This window comes from Piliocolobus tephrosceles, chromosome 6 (genome assembly GCF_002776525.5).
Source record: "Piliocolobus tephrosceles isolate RC106 chromosome 6, ASM277652v3, whole genome shotgun sequence".
In the NCBI taxonomy this organism is placed as follows: domain Eukaryota; kingdom Metazoa; phylum Chordata; class Mammalia; order Primates; family Cercopithecidae; genus Piliocolobus; species Piliocolobus tephrosceles.
In genome coordinates this window covers 131,739,647-131,754,090 of record NC_045439.1, presented here as the reverse complement: position 1 = coordinate 131,754,090, position 14,444 = coordinate 131,739,647, and the positions used below count along the sequence as shown (strand labels likewise).

The 14,444-nt window shown below is 35.4% G+C and overlaps 1 protein-coding gene across 2 annotated transcripts; it reads right to left on the bottom strand.

Annotated features, from left to right (window-relative positions):
* Positions 1-3,676: 3,676 nt before the first annotated feature.
* On the bottom strand, positions 3,677-4,027 carry LOC111548293 (tubulin-specific chaperone A-like). Of its 2 annotated transcripts, XM_023220654.1 has the most exons (2): positions 3,845-4,027; positions 3,677-3,763 (listed from the first exon to the last, which is right to left on the bottom strand). In XM_023220654.1, exons 1-2 carry the CDS (start codon positions 4,001-4,003, stop codon positions 3,677-3,679), a joined length of 246 nt encoding a protein of 81 aa, XP_023076422.1. In that variant the 5' UTR covers positions 4,004-4,027. The 2 variants fall into 2 exon arrangements, with proteins under 2 accessions (XP_023076422.1, XP_023076421.1); XM_023220653.1 differs by having other exon boundaries at positions 3,677-4,027.
* Between the last annotated feature and the right edge of the window lie 10,417 nt (positions 4,028-14,444).

Genomic DNA, 14,444 nt, shown 5'->3' with positions numbered 1-14,444 from the left:
AGTAGTCAAGCTATGGTTTTAGCCAAATCAGGTGCCCTGATACACATATAGTGTTTACCATTCCCAAAGTGAGGCTGTTACTGGTATAGTCAAATTAATGGTAGGAGTTCCTGACTTATGCCCTGGGTCTCAATTTCCTTAGCATTGCATTCTCATCAATGAGGCAGAAATTATGTACCAAAACCACAGCAAATATGGGAGAAAACAAACAAAAGAAAGTACAATGTTCCTCAAGGGAGGGTGTGTGGTCAGCAGAGAGGACCACATGGTTGTCATAGCACATCACATCACGCAGACCCTTGATTAGGGTCAACCCATCAACCAATTTTCTCTTTAGTTGCCCAAGCAATAGCCACCAGAACCTCTACTGGCACATCTCATTCCTTCATTCACAGCCTGCAGAAACTAAAATGGCACCTTACTTTAGAGGATGAGAAGGGCAGTAGAGAAAAGTGTGGCAGGAAAGAATCACATGCTAATTTTCTTTAATTTTTTGTTGAGATTTGAGTGCAGAGAATCTTACCTAGCATGAACTAATAGGATAATTCACTAGTGTAATTTCACTACCCAGGAAACATCTTCAGTAAACATACCACAGTTCATGAGATTTTTTTCATGAGATTATTGGAGAAAATGCACATATACATTGCTACAGGGACATTTAATATCTTAGAAGCTGAGGATTACTCATCTTTCAATCTGTTCCACCATTGTATAGCTCTATGATCTGTCTGTAATATAATTTTTTCCCCAGAAATATACTTTAGTATCTTAAACATTCCAAAACCCATTTGATGTCCAGACATTCTTTTTCAATCATCAAATAACGAGTCTCTGGGGCAAAGACTTTTCCTCCTGATGTACCCAATAGGTTGTTCTTGACTGGCTGGTTTCTGCACCAGCAGTGCTCTTGATCTTACCTGCACTTTAAAAGACTTCTCAAAGTCACATCTAATTAACACTGACTCTGTATATAAAAAGGCTTTGTTATGACTTTTTATACTCAAAGCAGGTATTTTTTTCAGATCTTTCCAATCTATTAAATACATTGTAAAAATGACAAGGCCTACTATCTAAAATATGCATATTACTTTAACCCCTTAACTGTCCCTTCACCTATTTTTTTTTTTTTTTTTGGTACTTTTCTCCACTTACTTGTAGTTCATGCTCTTTCTAACCAGCTTTCCCTGATTCATAAATCAAATAGTTTTGCAATGTGAATTTTTATTACAGCAAAGCAGACTTTTATATCCATCAGAATCCAATTTCAAGGAGCCAGATTATATCAGTTGTTTAATATCTTTCTCATAATTCCTGTTGAAATGTTGTATTTATGTATCTGAAAACATCATCATAGTTTTAAAGAAAACTCTATAGTTGCTTGAATTTAAAAAAAGAGCCTGAGCAAAAGTAAAACTTGGGGAAATAAAATGAGAAAACAAAACACATTTAAAAGCTTCTTATGAGGAACTCCTTATCCACTAGATCACATGAGTAAACCTGGATTCCTTAAGTATCTAAGCAGCTATTTCTCATTAACCAGATCTTCAAATCTGTCATTCACATGGCTGCCCCAGTTATCTTCCTAAAACCTAGGTCAATTGACATTTCTTCCCTCCATCACAGTCTTCAGGGGCTGACAGCCTGCTGCATAAAGTTACAATGCATTAAAATGACACTTGAGACCTCTGTGATCTAGTCCCAAACTGTTCTGGCCTCACTTTCCACCCCATTTTATTAATTTCACCACTAGCATTCTGTCTCCTCACTGCAGAGCGTGCATATTCATACTTCCGTTCCCCATGATGTTTCTAAAATTCCCATGTGCAAATGCCACTGATTTATGGAGACTTTTGGCTGCTGTGGTCAGAACCAGTTCCTCCTTATTCTACTTCAACTGTAAGATGTTTGACCTCTTTTGATACAGATTTTGTTTTACCTTCTGCTGTAGTACTGACTTGTGGTTTCCTCATTGGAAAGTAAATGATCTCAGAAAAATTAGTATCATATTCAGCTTTGTGTTCTCCCAACACCTGGGACAGTGCCATTCAGAGAATAGGTCCCCAATGCTTGTCTGTTGCATGATTCAGAAATGAGAGCCCTTACTCAGAGCTCTTCAGTTCTGTTGGAGTTAACATCATTCTGAAAAGTGGTATTTTCTATTTTCATGTTTGTGTTCATTCTTCCTTCATGTTAAAGAATTCTTAATAATGAACTATCCTGTTATCAGTAAAGCTATGTGGACATCATAAGGCCCTACTAAAACTAGGGTGACACTCAGTGGCTGGAGCACAGAGATGGGTCTAATAGAAGGAAATGAATGTTGAATAAGTGTAGAAAATATATAGTTGAATGGCTGGGTGCAGTGACTCACAGTTGTAATCCCAGCACTTTCAGAGACCAAAGCAGGAGGATGACTTGATGCCAGGATTTCGACACCAGCCTGGGCAAAAAAGCGAGACCCTGTCTCTATTTAATTTAAAATAAATTAATAAAATAATCATAAAATAAATACAGAGTTTAATTGTGGTCTATAGACCAACAGGAGTGACAAAGTAAAAATGTCCTTCAATTTTTAAGAAACTAGGGGCTAGCTAGTTATCCTTCAGTTTTCTTCAAAAAAACTAACACTCACAGTCTAGCTTTCATAAAACCGAATCCCAACATTACCACTAAGGTTTACATATGACCTTTTCCAGTGTCACAGCCTCCTCATCACCAGCAGAAACCAGTGATCTCACTTCAATCCCTTAAAGAATACGCAGTTGAGTTTGGAAAACTAAGTCCTCTCTGTGAGGGTTTCCACCAATTTGTTGGAGATTCACTTATAATTGGCAGAGGAAGATGCTGTTTGTCATTCCTCTCACCAACAATGTGTTCATAATTAGGCCAACCTTCTCCTTTTGTTTGGGGATACCTGATTAACATTATCAGGTAGGTTTACTTTTCTTTCTCTTTAAAAGGTGGATATTTAGTTGGATGAAAGAACTTGAGATGGTGAGAAAATGAATTCAGAGGTGCTAAAGTGCCTCTGAGTGTGTATACCTAGGCATAGAATCTGGGCTATAAGCCAATGCAAATATCCAAGTTTTAAGAGATTAGTGCAAACTCTGTCAAAATGATGGTACCATTTTATAATCCCACAAGCAGAGTATAAAAGTTACCATTTCTTGATATCCTTGACAGCATTTGGCACTTTCAGATTTTTAAACATATGCCAGTAAAGTGAATAAAGTAATATTTAATTATGGTTTTAATTTGCATTTCTCAGATTCTTAATGAGATTTGAGTATGAAATAACTGTTCACATCCTTTGCCCTTTGTTTCTTGGGATATATATATATATAAAATAAACTATACTGTATATGACACTTTTCCTTTAATATTTGAGAATAGTTTTAATGCCTTATGACTTGGTAGTAATTTCTAAGTTTTGTGTATGATAAAAAGTATTGTGCATTTCCAACATTTTGGAGCATAATTGGTATGTTTATTCGACTATTTTTTTTAGATGTACTCATTTATTTGACATATTAAATTAGACGAAGAAATACATATGTAACCAGATAAAAATCACATTCTCATACTACTTGAACACACAGCAGTGGTCAAAAATAATGGATTGTAGAATGGACCCCAGGATTCAATGCAAAAACCACCCCATACAAGAAAAGTTTCAGGCTTCTAACTTCACTGATTCCAGTACTAAACGTGCTTCTCTACATTCCTCAGTTTCTTCCAAGTCTTTTTCACATTCTAATATCTGTTGAAGATCCAAATATGCGGCTTCCAACCTGCGCTGGCAATCTGGAATCATCATCCGGGATTCTTGTAGGATCTCGACCTGTTTTTTAATGTCATAATTTTCACCATCTTCAGCTCTCATTTTTTCAATCTTTTCGTCCTGTTGTTTTGCCTCTTTTTCATACATCACTTTTTCTTTGACCAACCGCTTCACCACGCCAGTCTTGATCTTGATCTGTCTCACGCGAGGTTCGGCCATGGTCCCTCCAGCGCCGCGAGAAGGAGGGGCGAAGAAGAGTCGGGGTAACCCTGGAGGGCGACGCACAGAGGCGGTGGCTATGTAGACTATTGTTTTTAAATATCTTTTACCTCCTCGCTTTTATCACCTTGCTGAATTGAGGATGTTAGATTGCAAGTAATAATTACTATGGTAAAATTGCTAAATTCTCATTGTATTCTCTCATTTTTTCTTTTCTTTAAGTGATAGTGTCTGGTACATATGTCATATTCTCTTGGTGAATATATTATTATATTATTATTACTATTTATTGAATTTTACTTCTTAAAATACTATTTCACTGGATTTAATGATTATAGATGACAGTATTTACCTACAGCTCTCTAAAAATGTTATTCTGCACTTTTCAGTCTTTCATTTTTGCTGTTGAGAAATCGTCAGCACAAATAGCATTCCTTTGACAGCAATATGTTTAAATATTTGCCTTCCAGAATGACACTAAATTGACCCCTTCCCTGTGGGGTTTATAGTTTACTGCAATGTTTCTCCTTGTTGGTTTCTATTTATCATACTTGGGACTCACTGGTCTTCCAGACTGAGGATTCATATATTTAAGGAAATATATTTATTTAGACATGGTCTCTTCAAATATTTCTTTTCTCCCATTCTCTGTATTTTCTTTCTAGAACTATGATCACACCTATATTTTTGATTAGACATATGTATGATTAGACTCTATTCTCCATATGTCTTTAATATCATTTTGTATTTTCTGTCTCTTTGAGGAGAATTACTGGTAATTTTTTCAGATTAGTCTTCCAGGTCAGTTATTCTCTCTTTTATTATGTCTTAACTAACATGTAAATCAGTCATTGATTTTCTCATTTTAATTATTTTATTTGTCATTTCTGGAAATTGTGTTTCCTTCCTTTTTATTTCATTTATTATGCTTTGATAGTAATTTGCTCCAAATTCATTATTTCTTTTTGCATTTTAAAAATGTATTAAATGTTCTTGTTTCAAATTATACATCCAGTAATTTCAATAATGAAGTGGTATACAGATTTAATTTTATTTATTGTCGTTTCCACTGACTTTTACTTATGGTGGCTTATTTTCTATCGTGTATTGGGATTTAATCATGAGTCCAGGTTTTGTTGAACTCACTATATGAGATTTTAGACATCTGTTTTGAGGATGCATTCCTCCTGTGGGGAAGATTTATATTTGTTTCTGACAGATATATGAGGACACTAGAGATCTTGTCCATTTTAAATCATGTTTTTTTGTTGGCAGTTTTTAAAGCCATAAAATATTGTAAATTCAGTCCTCAATCTCATATGAAGACAGGTCATTGGTCATTGTGTTGATGTTTTCTTTTATCTTCTAACTGGAAGCAATAAATCATTGTCTTGTTGACTTCCTTACGTGGTTGTTTTTCCCTAAGTTTAACCTTTCTCTGAGGTTGAGACCTATCTGAGGGTCCACCTTTATGCAGGATCTCTCAGTCAATAATTTCAGTGTATCATCTGTTTTTTGTTTTGTTTTGTTTTGTTTTTTTGAGGTGGAGTCTTTCTCTGTCACCCAGGCTGGAGTGCAGTGGTGCAATCTCGGCTCACTGCAACCTCCGCCTCCCGGTTTCAAGCAGTTCTCCTGCCTCAGCCTCCCTAGTAGCTGGGACCACAGGTGTGCACCACTGCATCCAGCTAATTTTTGTATTTTTGGTTGAGATGGGGTTTCACCATGTAGGCCAGGCTGGTCTCATAATCCTGACCTCATGATCCGCCTGCCTCAGCCTCCCAAAGTGCTGGGATTACAGGCGTGAGCTGCCATGCCCGGGCTAGTGTATCATCTTTAGTCACCCATTGCCACTGATACTCTAGCATCTTTGTGTGTCCCTAGTGTAACAAATTGCCTAATTGCTAGCTTCTCTTGCCAGCCTCTGTTCCTTTCTTACTTGTGTTCATATCTCCCATCTTTCTTTCAAGTATATCCAATTCTTTAAAAACTGTTTAAAATATTTTCTTGAACATTTAGTGGATTTTTAAAAGTGTAAATGTGTTAGTATCAGTATCTCTTCTGATTCCACTCCATTCTGAAAATGGAAGCCTGACTTTTCTCCCCAAATGTAATGTGAATAATACCAAACATAGATTCTTTTTATTTTTTCTATCCTTTTTTCTTTTTTTACTGTTTTTTTTTTTCTTTTTCCAGGCAGAAAAGTTTTTAAAGAGTTTAGAACAAGAGAAGAACTCGTTTTGTTAGCTTCTAAAATTATAAGAATTAAATGGCACAAGTCATCTGGAAAATTTGAAATTTCAGTGGTTATTCTCAAAAGAGAGGATTCCCTGAAGTTTGTATAGAAACTCAGAACAGGATATAATGCAGATTGATAAGAACAAATGTTTACTTTTGGAAATTAAAGTAAAGATAGAGCTAGCAGAAGTCATATCCAGTTTAGAGAATGAGAGAAGCATGATAGAAAGGGCAAGAATAGATTATGTATCACACAGACTTGAACATGAATGATGCACTCCTGAATAGTTGCAGGTATCTGGTCAAATCATTTAGCCTCTTTAAAATGCAAAGTCTTTATCAATATAATGGAGAGAGTAATGCTTTGGTCATAACCTTAAAATAACTCATCTATATGAAGTGTAAGTAGGATATCTGGAAAAAACTAGGCCCCTGACAATTGGTATTTACTACAATATTCTTACTAGCATAAAACTTCACCAGTGCTCTGCCTATGAGGAGTTGGAGATGAACACCAGAATCAATCTTAGATTATTAATATATTTTCATTTTTTGCTTAAATAAACCATTATCAACTAAATATTTTGTTTGCCCCATATTATTAGTTAAGCCACTTCAACACACACTTTTAAATTAAGGTATAATTCACGTAACATAAAATTCACTATTTTAAGCTGTAAATTCAATGGCTTTTAGTACATTCATGAATTTTATGTTACCATCATCACCACCTAATTCCAGAACATTGGATTCACCCCAAAGACAAAGCCTTGTACTCATTAGCTATTATTTCCTTTTCGTTTCCCATTTTCCCCTTCCTGATTTCTTGGCAATCACTAATATACTTTCTATCTGTATGACTTCGTATATTCTGGACAATTCGCCAAAACTCATACAAATAGAATCACATTAAATGTGGCCTTTTGTCTTGTTTCTTTCACTTATCATAATGTTTTCAAGATTCATTTATGTTGTACTATGTATCATTACTTAATTTCTTTTTATAGCTGCATACTGTTCCACTGCATGGATATACCACTTTAACTGTTTGTCCATGGTTTATCCATGTATCCATGTTCAACTCAGTGATGGACTTTCAAATTTTCCCGTGTTTGGCTACTATGAATAATTCTTCAATGTTCAAGTTGTTGAATAAACATCTATTTTTAATTCTTTTAAGTATATATACCTTGGAGTGGGATTTCAGGGTCATACAGGAATTGTGTGTTTAACTTTGTGAGAAAATGTCCAACTATTTTCCACGGTAACTGCACCATTTTATAATACATTAACAATGCACAAAACTTCCAATTTCTCCATATTCTCAATGTCACTTGTTAGTTTCCTTTTTTTCTTAGAAAAAAGTGTACTCATCCTTGTAGGTGAAGTTAAATTTTGTGGTTTTGATTTCCATTTTCCTAATGTCTAATGCTGTTGGGCATCTTTTCATGTATTTATTGGCCATATCCATATCTTCTTTGGAGAAACATCTTTTCAAGTCCTCTGTTCATTTTTTTAATCATAATGATTGTCTTTTTTCTAAGTTGTAAGTGTCCTTCATGTATTCTGTGTAATAAACTGTTATCAGATACATGATTTTCAAATATTTTCTCTCATTATTTGGGTTGTGTTTTCACTTTTTTGATAGGGTCTTTTGAAATGAAAAAGGCATCTAATTTTGTTGAAGTCCAATTTATCTTTATCCTTTAATTTCTTGTGTTTTAGAGGTCATAACAACAGCAGCAACAAAAATTGCCTAATTCAAGGTTTTGAAGAATATATTTGTATTTTCTTTTAAGAGTTTTATAGCTTTACTTCCTACACTTGGGACTTTGATCCATTTTGAGTTAATTTTTGCATATGGTGTGAAGAGGCCAAGTTTATTATTTTGCATGTGGATATCCAGTTTTCTAAGCATCATTTGTTGAAAATTCTATTATTTTCCCATTAAAAAGTTTTGATATCCTTGTTGAAAATAAATTGACCGTAGATGTTGATTCCTGAACTCTCAATTTTATGCCATGGATCAGTATGTCTCTCTTATGCTAGAAGCACAATGCTTTGATTACCATAGGCTTGTAGTAATTTCTGAAATTGAAAAGTGTGACTCCTCCCATTTTGTTCTCTTTTTCAAGATTGTTTTAGCCATTTTAATATTCTTTGAAATTCCAAATGAAATTTAGAATTAGCTTGTTCATTTCTACCACAACACAGTTGATTGAAATTTTGATCGAGATTGCATTAAATCTGTAGATCACTTTAGAAAATATTGCCATCTTAGTAGTAGTATGTCTTCCAATGCATAAACCTGGGATGGCTTTTCTTTTATTTGTTTTCTTCAATATCTTTCAGAAATGTTTTGTGGGTTTTCAGTATATAAGTCTTTCACATCCTTGGTTAAATTTATTCCTAGCTATTTTATTCTCTTAGATGCTTCTGTAAATGGCATTGGTTCCTTACTTTTGTTTTCAGATTGTTCATTGCTGTCATATGGAAACCCAACTGATTTTCATGTGTTGATTTAACATCCTGAAACTTTGATTAATACATTTGTTAGCTCTAGCAACTTTTCTGTGCATTCTTTGGAATTTTCTACATGAAAGATCATTTCATCTACAAATAGAGATAGTTTTACTTCCTTTCCAATTTAGATGCCCTTTATTTCTTTTTTCTTACCTCATTTAATTAAAACAATTTTTTTGGAGATGAAGTCTCACTCTGTCACCCAGGCTGGAGTGCAGTGATGCAATCTTGGCTCACTGCAACCTCTGCCTCCCAGATTCAAGCCAGTTTCACTGCCTCAGCCTCCCAACTAGCTGGGATTACAGGTGTGTGCCATCATGCCCAGCTAATTTTTGTATTTTTGTTAGAGACAGGGTTTCACCATGTTAGCCGGGTTGATCTCAAACTCCTGACCTCAAGTGGATCCACCCACCTCAGCCTCTCAAAGGGCTGGGATTACAGGCATGAGCCACCGCGCCTGGCCTCACTTAATTTAATTTTCAGGTTACAAAATCCAGTGCAATGTTGAATAAATGGTGAAAGCAGACATTCTTGTCCTGTTCTTTATCTTCGGTGGAAATGTTTCATCGTTTTACCATTAAATATGATATTTTCTGTCAGTTTTTCACAGGTTCCTTTTGTATCAAGTTGATGAAGTTCCTTCTTATTTCTAATTTTGAATTTTTTAAGTAAAAGGGGTTTAAATGCTTTTTCTACATGAATTGCAACGATCATATGATCTATTTTCTTCATTCCATGAGTAAAGTTTAGGACATTGGTTTTTTTATGTATTAAACCACTTCTACATTCCTGGTATCAATCATACTTGGTTGTGGGGTAGAATCTTTTAAATGAGCTGTTAGATTTATTTTGCTGGTTCATAAGGCATATTGCCATGTAGCTTCTTTTCTTGTGATACCTTTATCTGTTTTTTCAGAGTAATACAGATCTCATAGAATGAGTTGTAAAGTATTCTTTCCTCTTCTACCTTTTTTTGAAATAGTTTGAGAGCAACCACTAGACAAAAGACATTTGTAAGACTTGTTCCTATTTACAAACATTCAATTCATACTGCCTCTCTCTTCAACTTCAGAAATAAACTCAATTATATAACTTTTATTTGGCAACCAAGTATCTAATGTAACTATCCTAATAAAGAAAAAAAGTGATTGTGTATTTGTCATATTTTGTTGAGTTTACCTGTTTAAGTGAGTGCACTTGATAAGAATTTTTATCAAATAAATTGCAATATGTTCTAACAATTATTTTCCTAGAGAGCCTTACAATTTTATCATGTTTTTTGTATCATTAAATCAACAGCAAGTGTGGAAAACCCACCAAATTTTTATGATTCAGGCTCTCATTTTTCTTTAAGAAACATTTAAGTGATAAATTATTCATTGAAAATGGTTATTTGGGGAACTAAGTGCTAATTAGTAGACTTCGCAAATTGTTCCTCAATTAGTTGATTAGCATGAATAGAAGTATGTTTGAATGATGTAAATTTAGTGGTTTAATTTTACTAAGATAGTAAAAATAATAAACGTACCATGTCAAAGAAAAAAAGAAATTTTGCTTCCAATAGTGGACATTGTTTCATTTGTGAAAGGTCACTCAGTACCTTAACCTACATGTTTCTTTGATTGATAAGCCCATTGTGTTTGAATAGGTACAAGATAAAGCCTCGGCCACGTGCAGTGGCTCATGCCTGTAATCCCAGCACTTTGGGAGGCCGAAGTGGGTGGATCACCTGAGGTCAGGAGTTTGAGACCAGCCTGGCCAACATGGTGAAACCCCATCTCTACTAAAAATACAAAACATTAGCTTGGTGTGGTGGTGCATGCTCGTAATCCCAGCTACTTGGGAGGCTGAGGTAGGAAAATCGCTTGAACCTGGGAAGTGGAGGTTGTGTTGAGCCAAGATCACACCTTTGCACTCCAGCTGTAGCAACAAGAGTGAAACTCTGACAACAACAACAACAAAAGCCTTGCCTCAGACTACAGAGGTCCAAACTTCTAGATCCTCTATCTGCTCACTATTAGCTAGTGAAAGTTATGGCATGTGATGTTTTGTCTTGCTCAGTTGTATGCTCTAATTGGGGTTTTTATCATGTAGAAGTGTGGGAAGCAGAATTCTAAAGGTGCACTCCAAGATTTCCATCTTTTGGTTATTGGATCGAACATTAATCTAGGAACCAATGTAAGGGACTTTGCACATGGAACTAAGACTATTCATCAGCTAACCTTAAAGTAGGGAGATCATCTTGTGTTATCTGGATGGGCTAAATGAAATAAAAGGAATAGTTAAAAAAAGAAGAGGAAGGTAGAACCATCAGTTAATGGAGCTGAGGTGGAATAAAGGTGCAGAAACAAGGTGAGGGATATATAGAGAATGGTTTATAAACAATAGAACCCATGATTAGTACAGATATTTGAAAAGACCTATCTTACCTATTTTGAGCTAAAATAGTCTTTTAGGTTGGAAGACTGGTAGCTCAGGATGTGTAATGAAATATCACTCTGATTGCCTGAGATTACTTTGAATGAAATGCTTTTCTGAAGAAAAGTTTTTGAGTGGCTATTTTATCACTTCCATGAATCAAAGACAGAAGGGAGTCAAGATGGCTGCTGAAAGACCATGGCAGGCTAAAATCCTGAAGACCTTGCTAAAGATACCAGTTGAAATCTAGAGACTATCTTGATCTCATTTCATGTTTCTGTAGAGTGGAAACAGCCAAAGTCTATGCTTAACATTTGAGCTAAATTATAACATCTACTGAATTCAAAGCTTCTCCCTATCTTTTCTGTCTAAGTTAGGAAAATGATTGGGAAAGACTAGAACCTCACGTATAAAAATGAGATTACATGAGAAATCAAAGGTCTTAAATTTCTCCTGGAGGCCAGAAGAAGCTCTTGTCTCTTGTTTGGTTTTATGCTTACAGGAAGATGGGGTAATTATGACCTAAACTTAGCATTTGAGTTGCAGGACACTAAATGATAATATTAAATAAATTGAAAGCTTCACCAGATCTTAGATCAATAGGATAATGATGGAAAAGAATACAGCTAAATGAGGATGTGTAGGGGGAGAATCAGAGCCTTGCAACTCCTATGGCAGCCAGAGCAGTCCTTTTCTCCTTGTTGATGAAACTCTTTCACACTTGCATGAAAGAACTTTGAATAAATCTCTTATGTAAGCTATTTACCTTAAAAGCAGATCATTCTTCTTAGCCATCTTCTCTGCTCTTTCCTAAACCCTTCTTGCCTCCCCAGATGTAATTAGCATTATCATTCAGAATGCTCCTGGAGAAAATTACAAAGTCCAACCTTAAGAAGAATGCTTTCACCTAAAAAATAGTTATATAGCTTTACTAATTCATGTTGATCAAAATCTGAGAAATGTGTGTAGGAATGAATCTGAACTTATTTGTAAAATGAGGAACAATCATCATTTTTGATTTGGCCAATTTCATTGATATAGTTTCAGTATCCTTGCTGGATTCCCTGGGAGTGAATTTAATTGTTTGGATGGATGCTTAAATCTGCAACCTGGAACTAAGGGTGGCCTGCACTTAAAAGAAAGAAAACAATTGAAATGCAGAAAACTCTTGGTATAGTACAGAGAGAACACTGCAAAGACTTAGAGTTTAGAAGGTGGGAGTCCATTCACCATGTGTTACTTCAGATAATTTCCTAACTTTATCCCCTGAGAAACACGAGAAGACACTCTTTACCAAGACTTTGAGAAAAACATTGTGTAACGAGAGCAGATGCTTAGTGATAATTTGCTTAGGGTTCAAGATGCTTATGAGAGATTGCACTTGAAGTAGGTTCCTGGTTTCAGTGAGTAGGAGGATTGCAGAGGAGCAGAAGCAAAATAACAGTTGACCTTCGGTATCTACAGAGGATAGGGACCAAGGCCCCCTGCAGATACCAAAATCTGGGGTTGCTCAAGTTCCTGACCTAAAATGGTATAGTATTTGCATCTAACATATGCACATCCTCTCACATACTTGAAAAGAGCTCTAGATTACTTATAATACCTAATACGATGTAAATACTATGAAAATAGTTGTTATGCTGTATTGTTTTTTTTTTTTTAAATCTGTATGATTTCTAATTTTATTATTTTCCCCCAATATTTTCAATCTGTGGTTGGTTGACAGTGAGAATGCAGAACCCACCGATACAGAGGGTTGACTGTAGTTCCATTTAAACTCCAGAATCAAAAGGCCAATCTGGTAAACAGAACTTCAGGAATATTTGACTTTAGTTGATATCATGTGATTCCTTGGGACAAAGCAGATTTAAAATTGCTACAAGTTTCCTAAATGATATGTACAATTGGTTGGATATTTTGGGGTAGGGAAGAGCTTTATATTTGGTGAACTTAGACCAGACCTGAGAAATCATAATGTATATTTGCTATCCTAAACCTATGTTGCTATCCCAATGCCTGAGTCAGTTCCTAGACTTAGTGCTCATAGAATGAAATGGAAGGAGATAGTATTGCGATTGGACGCTGTAGTGATATGATAGTGTATATTATGATATTTTCTCCAAGTCTGTTTCAAAGATATGTGGCACAACTTATCACTAGGAAAAGGAAAATATTCGCATCTTTTGTGGATTAGTGTATACAGCTCGATGCTACACTATTGCTGCAAAACCTGGAATACCACTATAGTCCATAGGTTAGAGTGGTAGTTCATGGGTGTTAGATAATAAATAAATTTTTGGCTCAATAGGCCCCAAAGTTATTCTGTTTTCCTTTCGTAATTATATAGTATGTATTTGAAATTTAAGATTCTATATTTAAAATACACATACACACACACACACACAGGTACTAGAAAAACCCCTACTAGATCTTGTGACCCATAAAGTAAAAGGTATTATGGTCCTATTATGTCCCCTAGAACTTCTTGTCCTTAAGGAAATAGTAAATTAAAAGCAATATCCCATCCCTAGGGGAATCTTCCTCCAGAGAGAGATTAGCGCTACCATCAAAGACTTGAGAAAAGCAGGCGTGGTGATTCCTAATGTAACTCTACTTATCTCTGTAGTTGCGGAAGTGCAGAAAATGAAGGACCTTGTAGAATGGGAGTGAGTTATCTTCAAAATAAATAGATTTGACTTACATTGTAACTGCTGTTCCAGATGTGGTTTCTCTGCTGGAGAAATTCAGTGCATTCATTGGCACCTGGAACACATCTGTGGATTTGAAAATGCTTTTCTTCTCTCTCTCAATAAATAAAAGTATCAGCAGAAATTTGTCTGAACAAAGAGGGGCAGCAATATACCTTCTCTGTCTTGCCTCATGGTTTCAACAGTGTCCAAATTTGTTTCTAGGGCCCTTGACTATCGCTTAATTCCAAAGGACATATTGCTAGTCTGCTACATGAATGTTATCATATTGATAGCACCTGGAGAGAAAGAATTAACAGGTATCTTAAGTGCCTTGACAAGACACATGCAGGATATAAATTTGGAGATCAGTTCCACAAAAATGCGCAGGCATACCATCTCAGTGAATTTTCTGGTGATTCATTGATCTGGAACCTCAAAGTGAAGGTTAATGAACATTTGTCACCTAACTCTAAGGAGCAAAATGCTTAGTGGGGCTTTTTGTTTTTGGAAGAAAATTGTATCACAAATGAGGGTTCTACTCTTTCCCAATTATGTGAGCTTCCAAATATGAATGG

Coding starts and splice junctions, on each gene's coding strand:
- LOC111548293 (XM_023220653.1), bottom strand. CDS start 4,003: ATGGCCGAACCTCGCGTGAGACAGATCAAGATCAAGACTGGCGTGGTG.